General features: G+C 35.3%; 2 protein-coding genes across 4 annotated transcripts; both read left to right on the top strand.

Moving 5' to 3' along the window:
- The first annotated feature begins 1,468 nt into the window (after window positions 1-1,468).
- LOC132175319 (uncharacterized) lies at window positions 1,469-5,664 on the top strand. Its single transcript, XM_059587212.1, has 3 exons — window positions 1,469-2,184; window positions 2,984-3,134; window positions 3,842-5,664. The coding sequence occupies exons 2-3, from the start codon at window positions 2,990-2,992 to the stop codon at window positions 5,254-5,256; spliced, it is 1,560 nt and encodes a 519-aa protein (XP_059443195.1). The 5' UTR covers window positions 1,469-2,184; window positions 2,984-2,989; the 3' UTR covers window positions 5,257-5,664.
- A 1,403-nt stretch (window positions 5,665-7,067) lies between these two features.
- Window positions 7,068-16,411, top strand: LOC132175600 (uncharacterized). Of its 3 annotated transcripts, none has more exons than XM_059587590.1 (9): window positions 7,068-7,282; window positions 9,793-10,202; window positions 10,441-10,614; window positions 12,485-12,658; window positions 12,989-13,156; window positions 13,557-13,680; window positions 14,041-14,187; window positions 14,402-14,526; window positions 15,473-16,411. In XM_059587590.1, the coding sequence occupies exons 2-9, from the start codon at window positions 9,800-9,802 to the stop codon at window positions 16,057-16,059; spliced, it is 1,902 nt and encodes a 633-aa protein (XP_059443573.1). In that variant the 5' UTR covers window positions 7,068-7,282; window positions 9,793-9,799; the 3' UTR covers window positions 16,060-16,411. The 3 variants fall into 3 exon arrangements, with proteins under 3 accessions (XP_059443573.1, XP_059443572.1, XP_059443571.1); XM_059587589.1 differs by having other exon boundaries at window positions 14,041-14,268; window positions 15,479-16,411; XM_059587588.1 differs by having other exon boundaries at window positions 14,041-14,268.
- Window positions 16,412-17,100: the final 689 nt, after the last annotated feature.

The raw sequence follows: 17,100 nt of genomic DNA, 5'->3' as shown, positions 1-17,100 counted from the left end.
AAACTTATCACGATAACTTTTCAAGCATTGTTTACTTCTCAGCTTTTTACATTTCGCCAAGATCATAAAGATCTTGGGAATCCTAGTAAATTGAACCGAGATATTAACTACTCTCAACCTTTTTTATGACGACTTCAAACTAATTAACTTGTAACATCAATTCTCTACTTGATGATCATCAAGTTAATTAGTTTATAGAAATGTCGTGTCCATTTGCATGTGAGATGCATATTCAATCATTCATCTTTAAATAATATTTGAGAATCACATGTTTTTTTAATAATTTTCCTTTCAACTTTGTCATTGCTATTAAAAATGCATGTGCATCTCACATGCAAATGGACATATGACATTTATATAGATTGAGTTTGAGGAAAACTCTATCCCATCAAAATAGACTTGGCCTTAGATGAAAAAGAAAAATTGCTACCACAAACAAATGATCTCATCTACACCGATAGTTTAGTATGAATTGACTTGATTCATTTGAACATTTTAACTCTCGTCTTGAGAGAGGCAATTTACACCCCTACATAACTCAATATATGGTATCTAATAATTTGAAAAAAACCAAGAAAATATATACAACCAATATAGATTACCTTATTTATGGTAGGAAAATGCTAAAGACCCAATTATTTTGCCAAACTTTGGGCCAACTTTTGCCTTATTTTTTAATTTAACAAAATAAAAAATAAAAAATAAAAAAAATGTGTGAAGCAATAAATTTTTTTTTTTTTGGTCCTTCTTTTATTTGGTATTTTTTTTAAGAGTATTTTTCTTCATAATAATATTGTGAGATGTACTCAAAACAAAAAGATTTGATTATTCACGATCTTCTTCCAAACATTGTAATATAGTTTTTATTTTTATTATTATTATTTTTATGCCTCAATCTTGTTTACATCTCTAAGATTGTGACTATTTTTTTATTTTTTAAAAGTTATTGAATGTCATATTTACCTCGAATTTATCTATATCAGCAAGGACAGGGAGGGGGGACTGGCATAGGCCATGACCCATCAATTCCTAAAAACAAAATAATTTGAAGGTAAAAAATAAAAATTTATAAGGTAAAAAAAAATTATAAGGTACTAGCCCTTCGCAGAATTTTTTTTTGGCCCCTTACCCCTACCCATAATAATTTCTGGCTCTGTCCTATCTACCAATAATATCATATTTTGTTTAGTAGTTATAAAAAATCAATGGTCTAGATTCAATTTCACTATTTCTCTTAGGAAAAACTTGAAATTTTTAAATCACGTTTGGGCTGCCCAATGTTAGAGAGAGAAAAAAGAAAAAAAAAAGCGAGCCAAAAACCCCCAATCAAGTTGTTTCCTCAGTTCTCCGTTCACATACCACGTGTCATCCTTTCATTCCCTACAATAGAATCTTAAAATCCATCACCAACCTCGTGCCAATATAAAACCTTGTATCTACGTCCCTCTATTCCCATACAAGAAGGGGCAGTCCCCGTAATTAAATTTAGATACGTGTCTCTTTTTGGTATTTCGCATTCTCGGACAACCCTTTAACAAAAACAACCTAACCCTAAATTTGCCCTTTTCGTTAATCGCCGCCACTTTTCGATCTAGATCCTTTCTCGTCCAAATTCAACCTCGATTTTCCTTCTGAATTCTTGATTCAAGGTTGGATTTAATCGTTCCTCGCTCTCCTCTACCGATCGATCCCAACTTTAGCCCTAGCCGTGATTTCCATCTAATTCTAGGGTTAGGGTTTCAGAAAATTTTCGATCCGTGTCTTCGATCTCAGATCCGTGAAACCCTTCTATGGATTAGTGATTTTGGTTTTGGGTCTTGTTTTCCTCGATTCAATCTTTTCCGATCTGTAAACTTACTATTTTTTTTTTGGGGGGGGTTTCGGAGTTTGATTCATTGAGGGGCTGTTTGATTCTTAGATCTTTCAGGATTTTGAGGTGTTTTCGCTGCGAGCCGTTGTATATGTTTGTGGTTCCGATTCAATTTTTGGAATTTCGTTGAATATTTGAAAATCTAAGGTTAGGGCTTGAAGAAATTAGGGCTTTTCTTTATTTCATTGAATTGGGTTCCGGTAAAGTGAAACTGTTCGATTATTCTCGAAAATTTCCCTTGATTCTTTGTAAATTTGAGTAGTATTTCCCAATTTCGACGATCTGATAATCATTTGGCGAAGACTTCTTTTGAGGTATAAACCAGTCCTTTTGTTAATAATTATGAAATTTTAGCGTCTCATTTGTAGTTAATCATAAAAGATTATCTGTTGTAATTCTTTGGCATTTTATTTTTTATTTTTTTAATTTTACAGTGCTCTGGGCTCATTTTTAATATTATTTTTGTTTCCTTTGGTTTTTTTTTAGGGGAATTAGGATTGTAGCTATTTTTACCAAGTTGCCCTTTATTAGAGATGGTGCTCTGTTTATGAAAGGGTTGCCCAAATCACTGGCCCCACCTTTTTTTTTAAAAAAATAGCCATAAAATCTAATAAAAAAAATATTTTTTTGGATAAGGTAAAAAATAATAAATTGATTAATACAATTCTTGATAATGTAAATAGCGCGCTACTTCTTATGGTTGCGGTGTTTATATGTAGATGATTTATGTATGCATTTTGATGGCTAATAATTCCTTGCATGTCTGAGAAAAGGGTATCTGATGAAATGTACAGAAGCATAATTAAACACATTTAGTTTCAGAAGAGTTCTTAGGATGACTTTGCTTCATATGAAAGCTCATACTAATTGAAAGAATTAGGCAATTGTAATCGACATTAGCTATTAATTATAGAAAGAGTCTTGGTCTGAAATCTTTTTTCTTTGTATGTTTTTGTTGCAAAAAGCTATTAAATGACCTGTTTTTGTTCAATTTTCCTTTTGTGGTACAATTATCTCTCTTTGGTTGCTTTGTTTACAACTGTCAGTCAAATGATAATATGAACGTTCTGTTTCTTTCGTTTTGCATTAACTTCTTTCAACTCTGTTCTGCAGTATAAAATGGTTCAGAAAAGGCGCTTTGATGATGATGAGGTGCTTGAGGTTTCTTCCAAGCTTCCAAGACAGTTGGGACACAGTAATCAGCTAGTTTCGTTTTCGGAATCTGTTTTTCCTGAAGATACTCCCCAGATCCCTCACAAATTAGGTGAGACATTTAGTCTCCATTAATATGTGGAATGCTGAATGTGGGTTTCTTTAAGTGTGTAGGGTCTCTTACTAATGTTAGACATGAGAGCCTTGGACTCCTTGTCAACCAAAAAAAAAAAAAAATTTCTATGATGTGAAGTGTAAAATGGGAATACTATCTGAGCAGTTGTATACCCACCAGATGAGTGCTACTTCTTGTGTGTCCCATTCCAAGTTTTGCCTGGTTGTGTAATTTTACTCATCCGATCTCCTCTGAACCACATGCAAATCCAAAATACTTATTTTAGCCATATAAAAGGTTTCAATGATTCATTTGTGAGCATTTTAGTAGAGTTTTAACTCTTTTTAGTGGTCCACCTTTGTTGAATAACAGAATTTTGACTCTTAACCAATTCATTTTTTCTAGTTTGAATGATTTTTATTTATCTATTTACAGACAAGCATTTCTTTATGCCTGGTTAAAAACTTTGGAGCTTGAATTTAAAAATTGTTTTGAAGCAATTGTGCATGTGCATCATTAGTTTTACCTGTTGGAAGATAGTGTTTATATGAATTCCCAGGATCATTAAATGGTATTGTTTTACTCTCCTGTTTCCCGGGTTGTCTTTATGACCAAGTGATTGGATGCAAAGACAAGTTGATTGGATGATATCCTTTTGTAACCTTTCAACAAACACTCATTGAGTTCTAATGTGTAATTGGTAGAGGGTGGATTTGGGAAAGGTAATGCTGAAGTTGATGAGAAGCTCTCAAATGGCATATTTACTGAACTTCCAAGTGCCGAGGACACTGAAGCCAGTGTTCCTGGATGCATTTCCATCTCCTCTTGGGCCACCAGCAGTACAAGTGAAGAAGATTTTTGGTTGGGGGCACCAGTTCATGGATCTTGTTTCCCAGACTATTTTCATGCCGAGCGTCCAACAAGGACATTATCTCGCGAGTATATCTATTCTATACTTTTGGATGGTCCTCCTCGAAAACGTGTTCCTATTGGACCCAATCATCAAGCTGATATTCCAGCATGGAGTTCACAGGGTACCAAGGCTACTTCAAATCATTTAGATACATCGGAAGCAATTTCAGACTCCAACCCCATCAGTGGGGATGAAGATGAGAAGAGACTGATGGGGACCTGTGTCATTCCAATGCCTGATTTGGAATTGTCTTCATGCAACGGTGTCAAAGTTGGAAATGGTAGAATTGATTGCAGCTGTGAGGATGGGGGTTCTGTTAGATGTGTCAGGCAGCACATTATGGAAGCAAGGGAGAAACTTTTGAAGAACATTGGGCTAGAAAGATTTGTGGAGCTGGGGTTTGATGACATGGGAGAGCATGTGACACAGAAATGGAATGAAGAGGAGGAGTATTTGTTTAATGAAATTGTCTTCTCGAATCTAGCATCGTTGGGTAAGAATTTCTGGAAAAATCTCTCTATTGTCTTCTCCTCCCGAACGAAAAAGGAGATTGTTAGTTACTACTTCAATGTCTTTATGCTTCGGAGGAGGGCCGAGCAGAACAGACGTGTCCCAATGAACATCGATAGTGACAATGATGAATGGCAGGGGAGTGATGATTATGGTGACAATGAACTTGGAATGACAGAGGAAGATGAGGACTCTGTTGTTGAGTCTCCTTTATATCACGATGATCCAGGTTCTGATCGGAGCAGGGAAGATGATTTGCAAGAGAATGATAAGGATGCTGCAGATGGAACCTGTGATAATAATGTAGATATTGCTAGTGGAGAGGGTGTCACCAACGTTTCAGAAGCAAGCCCTAAGAAGTTGCCTGGCAACTGTGGTTCCAGTCCCTCAATTCTGCTTCAGGATAAAACTCCTTTGGATGAAAGTGGAGATGGGGAAGTCCAAGATGATTCGTGCACATCCTCGGATTCGGGGGTTGCCTCACAAGTGACGCAGGCAAAGTCTGCAAACGGCAATCACTGGCCGAGTGGCATTAACGGGTTAAGCAGCGGGGTTGGCCATGAATATATGGTGGAGCCTTGCGACACGAAAGTTTGGGATGCCAGGTTTATGCCTTGCCCTAAGAATAAAGTTGACTTATTGTCAACTTGCAGTATGATTGAAGAGATTTTTGGAGATGGTCAGAACTTGAGCTAGTTTTGCCAATCCGCGCACCAGATGTAGTTTTTTCAGAAGCACTTGAAATCTGAGGCTTTCATGTGGAGACCATCTCACGAAGTTTCATCTCATAGATAGGGACCAGGGAGGGTTAAGTTTTGTCCTTTGTACATTTGCCTTCATTGTAATATAGTGTTTTAAAAGGCGATTGGTTACATGTGCTTAGGTCCCCTCATATTTTTTTTTTTGTTTATTATCTCCATATTCATGTAATTCAAAAAATTGTCTAAAAGAAATCCACAATGATTTTCTTTGTAGGGGGGGTATCACCCTTGGAAGGGGGAGATGGTTAGCGGATACACACAAGTATAAGGATATAGGATTCAGTGATATAATTTTGAATTACCTTTCTAATGATAGATTTATTACACAAATTTTGTTTCTCTTTCTTCCTTATGTCCTTTTTGTGTCTTTCTAAAACTGATGTGATTTTAAGATTACCATTGAATTTATGATAAATTATTATTAGATTTTGATGTATTATAAATGTGAAATGAGATTTGAACAAGTTGTATAGTGATAAGTAAAAAAAATTCTTTTTTAAAGGGATAAAAGAAAGAGAAAAAGAGTGTCCATTTCCGCGTCATAAAGAGTGTCCATTTTCGTGTCATGTCTAGCGATTTCGTCTTTGTCTTGGCCGATTGCAACATAGCCTATCCAGGGTTATTAGGTGGGGCCTAGCTGGGTGCCTTTTTGATCCTACGTGGCAGCTAAATATTCGAGGTCTAGGTTGCACGTAGATACTTTGCCATATGGTAACCAGCCTTAGGTAGTCCAACTCTTTTTAACAAATATATATGAGAAATGTTGAGGGTCAATACATATATTTTTATATTTGGCTCATTTCATCTTACAAATTAATCATCAGATTTGTAGATTTACGTAGATTTCACATAAGTTAATGATGAACCTTACAAATCTAATAGTTGATCTATTAAATTTATAAGATAATATGATCAAAATATAAGGAAATTATTGACTCATAATATATATATAGTAAGTAAACAAGATATTTTTCCTTTCTAACAAATGTTTTGGCAAAGCCTTAAATTTGATTACTTATCAAAGAGTAAAAAAATTCCTATTAATCTGTGCCAAGGTGGCCTAGTTGCCTGTTATCAGGATTGACCGTAATAAGCGACTCTATGTAAAGTTTAGACGCAATGGCTTATTCTAGGATTTTACCATTTAGGACAGTTTTTTTACTTTTTAGTAAAAAAAAAAATATAACAATCAATTTAAAACACGAACAATTTACCATTTATGAAAGAAGTTTTTACCACAATTAACCACAAAACTATAATACCACCCAGTTTTCACACACTGCATGTGGCGCTCCGTACTGACGGGACCCATCAAATAAACAAACAAATTGTACAGAATCGGAAGAGTGTGAGTCACGTACAACCCAAGCGCCACTTTTGCATTTCATTCCTCTTTTTTTTTTTTTTTTTTTTTTTTAATCCAAAAAGGTTGGAGGAAAGGCCAATTATAACTATCTTACTCGAGCGTAATTATAATAATACTGTGGGGCGTTGCTCAAGAGGAGCTTAGACGGTGTGAACCACAGGTGCTCCAACCTTCAAGACTGATCGAGCAAAGTGACTAATACTAATAGGCTAAGAAATTTTCAATGCTAGAGTCAAACCCAAACCTTAGTGCATGGTCTTTCAACTTCATCAACTTTTTCTTGAGAAAAAAAATAAAAAATAAAAATTTAACTCATTTTTTATTTCATTTCCTTCTTCTGGTAGCTGAGAGTACTCAGAATATGCAAGCAGAGACTCACACACACTGAGTCACACTCACACACCATATACACCCTCACAACAAATGCCACTCTTTCCTTCCCTCTGTGCCTTGCCCCACAAGCATACTTTTTGACTCTCCAAGACGAAGAAGAAGAAGAAGAAGAAGAAGAAGAAGAAGGGAGCAGATGACGAGGTCATAAAGAAGAATATCAGCAACAATGAGAATGAAATCACCTCGGAGTCGCACCAACTCGGTAAAAAAAAAACATAAAAACCCCTAAATACCTTATTCTGTCATTGTTTTCTCTCTCTCTCTCTCGTCTCCATTTTTGTACTTGGCACTCCATTTTCGTTGGACTGTATTTTGGGTGAAGTGGGGTTTGCATTTTTTTTTCTTCTCTCTTTTCAAGAATGTGCTGTTGAGATTTCTTTTTTATAATGTTATGGGTGAATATGGTTTGTATTCTGGAAAGTTTAATCTCTGTTTGGATACAACCTGTTGTAGGTTTTATATTTCTTTAGTAGCATTGATAGCTATGAAGCCATGTCCATAGTGGGCTAGAAATGTGTTGGACATCTTTGACCCTCCTTACGTTGCCACTAGTATACCATAAAATAATTTGGAGTTATAATATTTAATTTCCCAACAGGGCACAAATGTACAGGAAACTTCGAGCCCGAATTTACTATGATTTTGAAACTGAGTATAAATGTGGGGAAGAAATTTTATATACTCTTGACTCAGTGTAATTGTTTGATTAACATGGCTTTATGTTCCATTTAATTTCTAAAAATTTTGTGGTACATTTGTTTGGTTTTAGTAATCTTTTTCCTATTTAAACTAATTAATTTTGAAAGTAGAATGTTGTCAGGATTTAAAAACTTTATTGACTTTCTACCAAAATGTTGTTGTCACTTCCAGTTAGCAACACGTATTAAAAGATTGGTTTGCTTCTACTGCTATTTGAGCTACCAACTGAGCATCCTAGTTGAAAGATCTTGAAAGCAACTCTTGTTGTGCCTTTTGTTTTTATGATTGCTAGGATTATTTGTATCACATAATTGAAGTACTAATGACATATTTATTGATTTACTTAGAAAAAGTATTAATTACATATTTATTTCCATTGTCGTCTCTTTAGTTGTTTATCATTGGTACCATCAACATTTTTGTTATCATGACTTAGTATCTAGTTTTGTTTTGTTTTGTTTTTTTTCTATTATAGTATCTAGTTTTGTTAGTATTTTAATATGCGTCCTATATGATAATGGTCCATTTTCTTTTAGCCTTACAGGTTTTAGATAAGTATTTGACATCTCCATGTCTCATTGTTTTGTTTTGTTTTTTTTCTATTATAGTATCTAGTTTTGTTAGTATTTTAATATGCGTCCTATATGATAATGGTCCATTTTCTTTTAGCCTTACAGGTTTTAGATAAGTATTTGACATCTCCATGTCTCATTGTTTCTAGCAATTTATTCTTTGTATTGAAGCCCTACATTATATACATTCTTCAATTCTATGCCCCTGTTCTAGCCTATTCTTCAGTTTTATCACTGTAAGATTTTTTCTGACTAAGATACAGTATGAGTTCCTACTTTTTAGAACTGCACTACACTCAGTTACTTTAGAAATTGATAATATTACATATGTTTTTCTGTATATTTTATCTTCACTTCATGCTCATTTGTACTTCGCATAGGTTCTTTGCAGTTACATTTTATTTAGTCTGTCTATAACTCTATGGTTTCAGGTCTTATGTAGACCATTTTTTGTAGTCCTAAAGCTATTCAGTTTAACAGAATTTCCTATACAGTTGTTATGGGTGCTTGACATGTTTGGGGTAGAGATGGAAAGAAGTACACAATAACCTAAGTCGAATCCAAGCAAACAGAAGGAAGTTATGTGCCAGTAATCTAGATTAAGACAAGTGATTTAGTTTTTGTTTCAGAAACTGCAAAATCTGGTTTGATCCATGATTGTTATGACCTCTAGCTACATTAATGTCATATTGATTTTCTTATTTCGTAGATGTGACGGACTTTTGGGTCAAGTTTTTCTTATTTCATTCTTTTTGCCTTTGATTGGTAATTTTAATCTGGAATTCATATGTGATACTCTTCCACCTTGCAGGATGAACCTTGTAACATATGTGGTAATGTTGGATTTGAAGAATTGATAGCTACTTGCAGTAAATGTAGTATAGCTCATGAACATGTGTATGATATTACCCTTAGCCCTCTCTCTCTTTCTCCCCTCTCTCTCTCTCTCTCTCTCTCTCTCTCTCTCTCTATGAAGGAGTGTGACCTTTATTTCCCTCATTTATTTTTAGAATAATGTCTTCTAATTATGATCAGTCTGCATAATTTCTAGTTCCATCTTCTTTAGGTATATTGTTTCTCTTGTTCTTGAAAGTAATGAGAGCTAATGCTGCTGGTTCTTTCATGGCCCAAATGCAGTGTGTTTGAACCCTAATGTGGTTGGACAGATCTCTTATACTTATTCTTTTCTGCTCTTGAACCATCATAATCATTCTATCTTGTACTTGAATAGATTGGATGTGTATGGTATCGTCTTTCAACCTTATCTTTTCTTTTCCTTGCTTTCCTATAAAATTATTGTTTGAAGTTCCTACTTGCCTACACCAGACTCCCATGATGCCTTAATCTAATTTTTTTGTTTGATGAATATAATACGAAGATTAGAATTATGGTCATCCTTGTTCTCAACATGTTTCCATTTTTGCCATTTTTTTTTTTTCAGTTATTGTATGTGGGTTAATCTCCAATGGATCCCAGAAGACTGGATTTGTGAATCATGTTTGTCAAACAACATAGTTTCATTAGAAGCTAGTAGGAAGAAAGACACGATAAGAACCATGCCATTGGATTCTCCTGACGTTGTTTGCCATGAAAGTATTCATACATTAGGTCCCAGTTCACGGGGGCGGGCTTCTTCTAGAAGGCAAAAGACAGTTGAAACTGGCAAAGTGAAGTTCATTCCTACTGAGGAAGTAATTAGGCTGTCATCAAGAGCCACTGAAAAAGGAAATCCTTTAAGGTTAAAAATACATGATAGTGTTGGACCTTCAGGACTTGTGAAGTTTCCTAGGCATGGTGGAGTGCATTCAATGACTAATCAACAGACGCCTAAAGCATTAAAAAAATTAGAAGGTGATAACTTCTTTTTTGTTTTTTTCAAGATTCTAGTTTTACATCAATTCTAGTTTTTCAAGTTCTTACATCTTAGCCCGAAATTGAAAAAGGTTTTTGAAAGGGACGGAAGAAACAGATGAAATTCTCAAAATCTCTCGAGGGTGTAACAGATTTTTTTGTGCTTGTGTTGATTAAAGGTGTATATGTGCGACTGTTCATCTTATACCTGCAGTTGCTTTTATGTTTTCTGTGTCAGAACCAAAGGCTCCAGTCACTTTCACAAAGGAATATGGTCGCAAGGAACACCTGGTAGCTGCCTTTGCATCTGCTAAAGTAGTTCAAACCTTTGAAACTAATGTGGAGAAGGCTACAAATAAAGCATCATGTGCATCTTCACCATCAAAAAAATGTCTGCCTGTTGTCAGTACAGGCAAGAAAACTTTTTTGTTTTCTTATTTAAGTTGTTTTTGCCTTTAACTGAAGACTGTCACTTTTTCATTATTGAATGAAATGTCTGACTCATTAAAATAGAAAATTTGAAATGGTTTGTCCAAAAAGTTTCAATGAAGAATACGAGGCGACTAATATATGATGTATTACTTATAAATGCTTTTACACTTGTCATGATGGAAGAAAAAATGACATAGGATGGCGAAAGGAAAATTAAGGGTTATGAAAATTAGAGTTGGTGTGTGTAACAAATTGGGTATTGGTGAAATTGGTGAACAAATTAAGGGTTTATAGATCTAGTTATCTTTGTTGGAACCAAAGAATATACAATGAAAAAGCAAAGAATCACCACTAGCATCGCACTAGTACTCCATTACAAACTAGTAGAACTTACCATTGAAAACCAGCTTGTAAGGCGCGGCTGCCTAAGAACTTATATACACATGGTTAAGATTGCACTTAACTGACGTGGAACACTTACAATTGTAACATACCACCACACTCCGCAGCCGATGATTCACTTTGTCGATATTGACTTAATGGTAACTTTTTTTTTTGTTTTGGTAGCTCCATTCACCTGTTAGTTTCAATGACTTAATATTATGTTCATACATAATACAAAGACATTTTAATATAGCATATACGTTACCCTCTTTGGGACTTGGCTACAAAGTCACAACCCATTCGATCTCATACTCTACGAGCTATGTCCGATCTCGTACTCAATGTGGTGGCGGCTCTGATACCAAATGATACAAACCTTCGGTAGAACTTACTTTTGAAAATCGGCTTGTAATGGAGGGTGTCCAAGAGCTTATATACACATTGTTAAAATTACACTTAACCGATGTGGGATAGTTAGGATTTTAGCATAGGAACTTAGGAATTACTCCTTCTGAAAAACCATTAGATCTTCTAGGGTTTTAGAGAAAATTCAAAAGGGCCGTAAAATTCTGATAAGATGTCAATTATAATTAATCAAGTCATTGAAATAAATATAGGGTTCCCAATAACCTAACCGTAAAAGCACTTAGTCATGACCCTTGAAAGAAGTTGATTTTGACCTTACATTATTCAAACATCAAGTAATTTTGTAGGTGTATCAATTGCATATGACATGCATACTTGAGGTTCTCCCCTTCCTAATAAAATTTCTGTTACTTATCAAAAGAGAATAAAATAAACGATTGAAAGATCTTGTATCTGTTCCACATTTACATAAAGTTTGTCCTCAAATCGGTTAACATAGATGGAAGAGAAAAAGCTAAACAGTCAATATAATTTGCATCCTCACATTCTGTGCTCTCTCTCAACGCATTGTAGATGCTAGTCTAGACTTGGTGGCTCAACTTGAAATTTTTGAGTCAACTTAAAAAACTTTATTTCCTGCTTTTCTTGGTAACAAATTTGGTATAGACTTGATAGCCTCAACTAAAGTCACCTGCATTTGAACTGAGTATGTTACTTTTCGGATTATAATCGAAAAGTAACAAATTATCTGGGCTAGAAGAAAAGTACATTACATTACCCTAGCACTGTGAGTTTCAATTAATTACGATATAAATTTTTTAGGTACGAGTAGTAATTCAAATAAGTGATGCAAATTGGGATTGTTTGAACCAGTTGGTACAATCCTTTCCTTTTTTATTTCAATAAAGAAAGTAGTGGCCTCACTAGGCAAACCTAGCTATAAAAATGTCCTCCCATAATTGTTACCAACATGCTATGAAATGGTGGTACAAGCTACTATCTTGAGTATATACAAGTTTGATGCTCTAGCCTGGTTGTCCATGCTATTAATGATATTTATCTTTGAGTCCAATTGAATGATTATATGGTCTCCATGTCAGGGAAAGGGCCTCTTATAGCTGCTACAGAAGAGCTTGTTATGAAGAAACCATTGATGGAAGCTCTTATTCCTGCCAAAGAAGTTGAAACTTCTAATATGAAGACACAGAATGCTATAAATAAAGCATCACATACACCTTCACCATCAAGACATTCTTCACCTATTGTCAACTCAGGTAATGGAATCCCTATTGATGCCTATGAATTTACTAATATGAGCTGTTAGGCTCTTTGCATATTATTGTTTTGCAACTTTCATTTGCTGACGTAGAAGTTTCCTAATAACAAACTTAGAAGTGGAGTCAACATTTTTATTTCCATTTTTGCCTTACGAAAGCTATCTTTCACCAATTAGAAAGTATGAGATTCGATTTTATTGGGGGCATTTATTAATTCAGTATTTTGTTTTCATAAGTAAACTCAAAAGGTAATGCACTGGTTGGGAATTTTATCTTTCAATATATAGATATTCTTTTATGTCTTAGTCCTAATGATCTCCATTTCAGAAAAACTGGCTCTCGTGGATTTGGAGGAGGATATTTCTGGAGAACTACCAATGGATCCCCCAATTGCTAAAGAACATGAAACTTCTACAATGAAGACAGGGAGCAATACAAACAAAGCATCATGCACATTTTCACCACTGATGCATACTTCGCCAATTGTCACTCCAGGCAAGAGAATTACACCATTTACTTAAATATTTTACTGAAATGAAGTATTGGGTCTAGATTTTTTTATTTTTTATTTATAAAAAAAATAGGTTTAATGGTATAGAGGCAGAATAATTGTTTCACTTTATTTTAATTACATTTCATTAGGAAAAAAAAAATTAGATTTTTATGATTAAATGGATAAAGTTTTGACATTAAAATGCATATGTCATGATATCTAGATAAGGTATGATTTTACACCAAAAAAATTATAAAAAAAAAAGAAAAGAAGAAGAATGCTACTCAAATAAACTGTCATAATATCATTACATGATATTGAAATTGGCAAATCGTGTTGTAGTTTGGATTTTATTTTCTAATCCAATTGCTCGTGCTAATTGCTTTTCCTGTGTTTTTAAAGGTGGTAACTTCAAAGCTGTTGCTGAATGTAAGAACTCTGCTGTTGAAGAAAGAGACTTGCTGAATATTTTACCCAAATTCAAGCTATGTCATAATAATCTCCCGTCTCTACATGTTACTTGGAAGTGGGTAACCAATCTTCATGATTTTGCATATAACCTATTCTTTTATGACGTTGGAAGTCTTCATTCATTAAAGGAATGCACAGAAGTCAATATTTCTATCATTCTGTCTAGTAGATTGTTTCTTGGTACGCACAGGCAGATTATATTCATAACTTTGTCTGGTAGATTGTTTCTTAATACGTGCAGTGCAGATACTTAATCTTATGATATTGTAGCATTTAAGTGAATGTTTTCCTTAAGGGTACAAGGTGCAAAAGTTGTTAAGTTCCTTTAGATGGTTACTCTAGCATGTAATCTTGTAATTGAAATTTCCATGGCTTTCCTGCTCTAAAAAGTTTTCGTTGTTTTGTCTTTCTTCAGGGGAGACTTTCTTTTTACTGCTACACCTATTAAATCTTATGGTGGTCTCCAGGCTCGACCTCCATTTACTGTCAGTCGGAAAGCCTTGGAGTTTTCAAAAAGAATGCCTCCAGTCCTTCAGGTTCAGCTGCTTCCTCGGTGCCAAATGTGGGCAGAACTCTTCCAGAACAATTGTCCTGATCTTAATGATATTGCTTTATATTTTTTCCCTGCTGATAATATTGAGAGGTCTGTTTTGGAATATGATTTCTGGGTGAAAAACTCATTTTCTTCTTCTTCTTCATCTTTTTTTTTTTTCTTCATTCTAATGGTATTTGTTGGTTATAAATTTCTTTTTAACATGTCTTCTATTGATTTCTAGATCCAAAGGGAACATTGCCTGTCTGATTGAGCTGATGGAGGTCCAAAGTTCAATGATGAGAAGCTGCATTGATGGTGTGGAGTTGCTGATATTTACATCGAAGCAGCTGCATATGGACTCACAGGGTGAGTTATCTGGAATCCATAGCATTCGGTTTTCCTTTATTTTCATCTACATCTACTTTTTCGCTGTTGCTTCAGCTTTTCCCATAGATCAGTATACTAAGGACAACTATTTAGGTTTTCTGATTTTTTTTGGTAGAGATTATTGTGATTAATACTGAAAAGTTGAAATGAAATCTAGGGTTATCGACCGATATATTGGTGCTTGTGTTCAAATTACCAAGGTTTTTGCAACCTCACCAAGGAGAAAACTAGGGCTGTGAAGTACTAAAATTGTCCTTGCTTGACTGTTAAGTGGGAAAGGAAAGAAGCAAAGTCATGAGATTATTTGAAAAGATCCTTTTTATATTTGATGAACTCGATATTGACTCCATAGACCCATTTTTATAATGGGAAAATAAGTAAATTGAAAAAAACAAGGAAAAAAAGATTGCTGCTAAATTTTTACACTGAATCTTCCTTCATCTGTGTGGCAGAGGGGAGGGCCGAACAAAAAAAATGTTGCATAGTCTTAAATTTATCAACTTCATAAAATTCTTTTGATTTCTAATAAGTTAGTATTGACTTTGAACTTATTTGATGGGTTTCCATTCATTTATTTAACTTAAAATTGTGCTTCTCTCATGTGGACTGGAAATCTGCATCCTTATATGTGATATGGACTATTGGAATGGAGAGAAGCCATCACGTTTTTGGTGGTGCCATTGCAGGAATTAGGTGGAATTAAGTCCAACATTCATTAGAAAAGTCTTCTCTTTGTTAGTTTAGTAATGTGCCTTTAGGGATGAATAAGGTCATTTTATGCTTACCTTGTACTTGGGCCTTGCCTTGTAAATTTTCCTTACAAATTACTATACTTTCCTGGTTTAGCATAATTGTGCATTTGGGGATCATATTACTTCAGTTAAATAGCACCTTTCTTTTATGATTTACCTATTTATTATGAAAGTGGCAGAATACTTCTTGTGGGGAGTCTTTCACGCAGTAGAAAACAATCAGACTCTTGACAAGTCAGATGAGGAAGGCACTCCATTCATTTCTCCTTTGGAATGTGTAAGCAATGACCCCACGAGCATGGAGAACGGTGAAGCAGTTGATATGGAAATTGATATGGTAGGTGGGGAGAATGTGGGGAGAGTTGATATTGTTGTTTCAAAAGATGCATCTACGAGACTCTCTGGAATTTCTGAGGAAGAAACTGTAACTGGGAGTACCTTGAAGACGTCTGAAAAAAAGATTTTAAATGTCTCTGCTTTGTCTTCTGGGGATATTGACAAAACTAGAAGTGACTTTTCTTTGGAGCTCCCCTTGCAAAGCTCAAATGGGAAGCGTTTCACTGTGGATGAATTTGGTGTTCCGCGTTTCACTGTGGACCAACTTGGCATTCCTCGAGGCTTTGAGAAGATTGCAAGAACAAAATTGAAAGATACTTCATGTCAGATCATAATGACAACGGAAAAACCTCTTCTGGTTAGTGAGAGAACCAAGGTTTCTGTAAAGAAGGAAATATACTTCTTAAGGCAGTCTCAAGATTAATTTGTGAATGGCAAATATAGGAAATGTAGGTTTTAAGCCCAAACCACAACTCTTTTGAATAGTACAGTTGGTCCAGCAATGTAAAGATCAAGTTAGAATGGGAGACACAGCGTTAAACTGCACTACAGACTGCTCACTTTCATCATACGGTACACAGTGCATTTGTACAGTTCATATCAGTTTCTTTCTCATCATGGAAAAGTTAGGTTGTCCATAAACTGAAATTATGATTTTGTAAGGACTGTTGTCTGCTTGTTCAGCTCTAGTAACCTTTCTTGCTTCCAAAGTGCCTCTTTAATGTTGGAGCAATGTAGTCTCTAGTATCTTCTTATGTGAAACTGTTATGATGTTATTGACAATTGTTGCACATATGTGTGTGTATGTGTGTGCAATTATGGTGCAAGAGGCCATACTCAAATGGGTGAAACTATGCCTGCAAATGGTTGCAAAAAGGAGAGAAATGCTGACTGGAGAGGTAATTATGCAGAGGGAGATTATGCAGTCAGGCAGGGTCTTTTACTTTTCTCAAGCATGGCCAGTGGCTCTACCCAGTTTGCTGCTAGGCTCTGTTATTCTCGCAGTGTTGATATCAAAAACCAATGAGTGCCTCAGGCCGCCTTTTAGGGAGAAGCTCTACTTGCAAAATAAGGAAAAGTTCGTAAGAAAGCTGTCAGTTTGGAGATGAGAGGCACTCCGACACCCAAGTCGATAAAATTCAAGCTCTCAGAGAGTAAAACTAGTAAAAGCCAAGTAAAAAGGAGTAGAAGAGTGTATGTGGGTGTGTAGGGGGTGGGTATATATGGAAGTGCTCCTGGTAGTGTGGTAGCTTTAGTGTGAGTGCTTGGGCCTTCCACTAAGGCTGGTATGCACGTCTTTTATGGCTCCTGGCTTTCTTAGTAGTTCGGCCTTAGACGCCCGTTGGTATGTAATATGGTCCTCTAGTAGTCCCTCATTCCCTTGTTGATCAAACCATGAGAATCTGAATTTGTTTTGTGGGCCTTCCAGTTCCAGTCATAAGCTACTATCTCCGTAGATCATGGC

The sequence above is a fragment of the Corylus avellana genome, chromosome ca3, assembly GCF_901000735.1.
Source record: "Corylus avellana chromosome ca3, CavTom2PMs-1.0".
NCBI lineage: Eukaryota > Viridiplantae > Streptophyta > Magnoliopsida > Fagales > Betulaceae > Corylus > Corylus avellana.
This window is presented reverse-complemented; position numbering and strand designations above follow the sequence as displayed.

Excerpts from the sequence above, each read along its gene's own strand:
- LOC132175319 (XM_059587212.1), top strand. The coding sequence starts at position 2,990 with ATGGTTCAGAAAAGGCGCTTTGATGATGATGAGGTGCTTGAGGTTTCT. Across the intron at positions 3,135-3,841 it reads CCAGATCCCTCACAAATTAG|AGGGTGGATTTGGGAAAGGT; the intron begins GTGAGACATTTA and ends TGTAATTGGTAG.
- LOC132175600 (XM_059587588.1), top strand. The coding sequence starts at position 9,800 with ATGTGGGTTAATCTCCAATGGATCCCAGAAGACTGGATTTGTGAATCA. Across the intron at positions 10,615-12,484 it reads TCTGCCTGTTGTCAGTACAG|GGAAAGGGCCTCTTATAGCT; the intron begins GCAAGAAAACTT and ends TCTCCATGTCAG. Across the intron at positions 14,527-15,472 it reads GCTGCATATGGACTCACAGG|TGGCAGAATACTTCTTGTGG; the intron begins GTGAGTTATCTG and ends TTATTATGAAAG.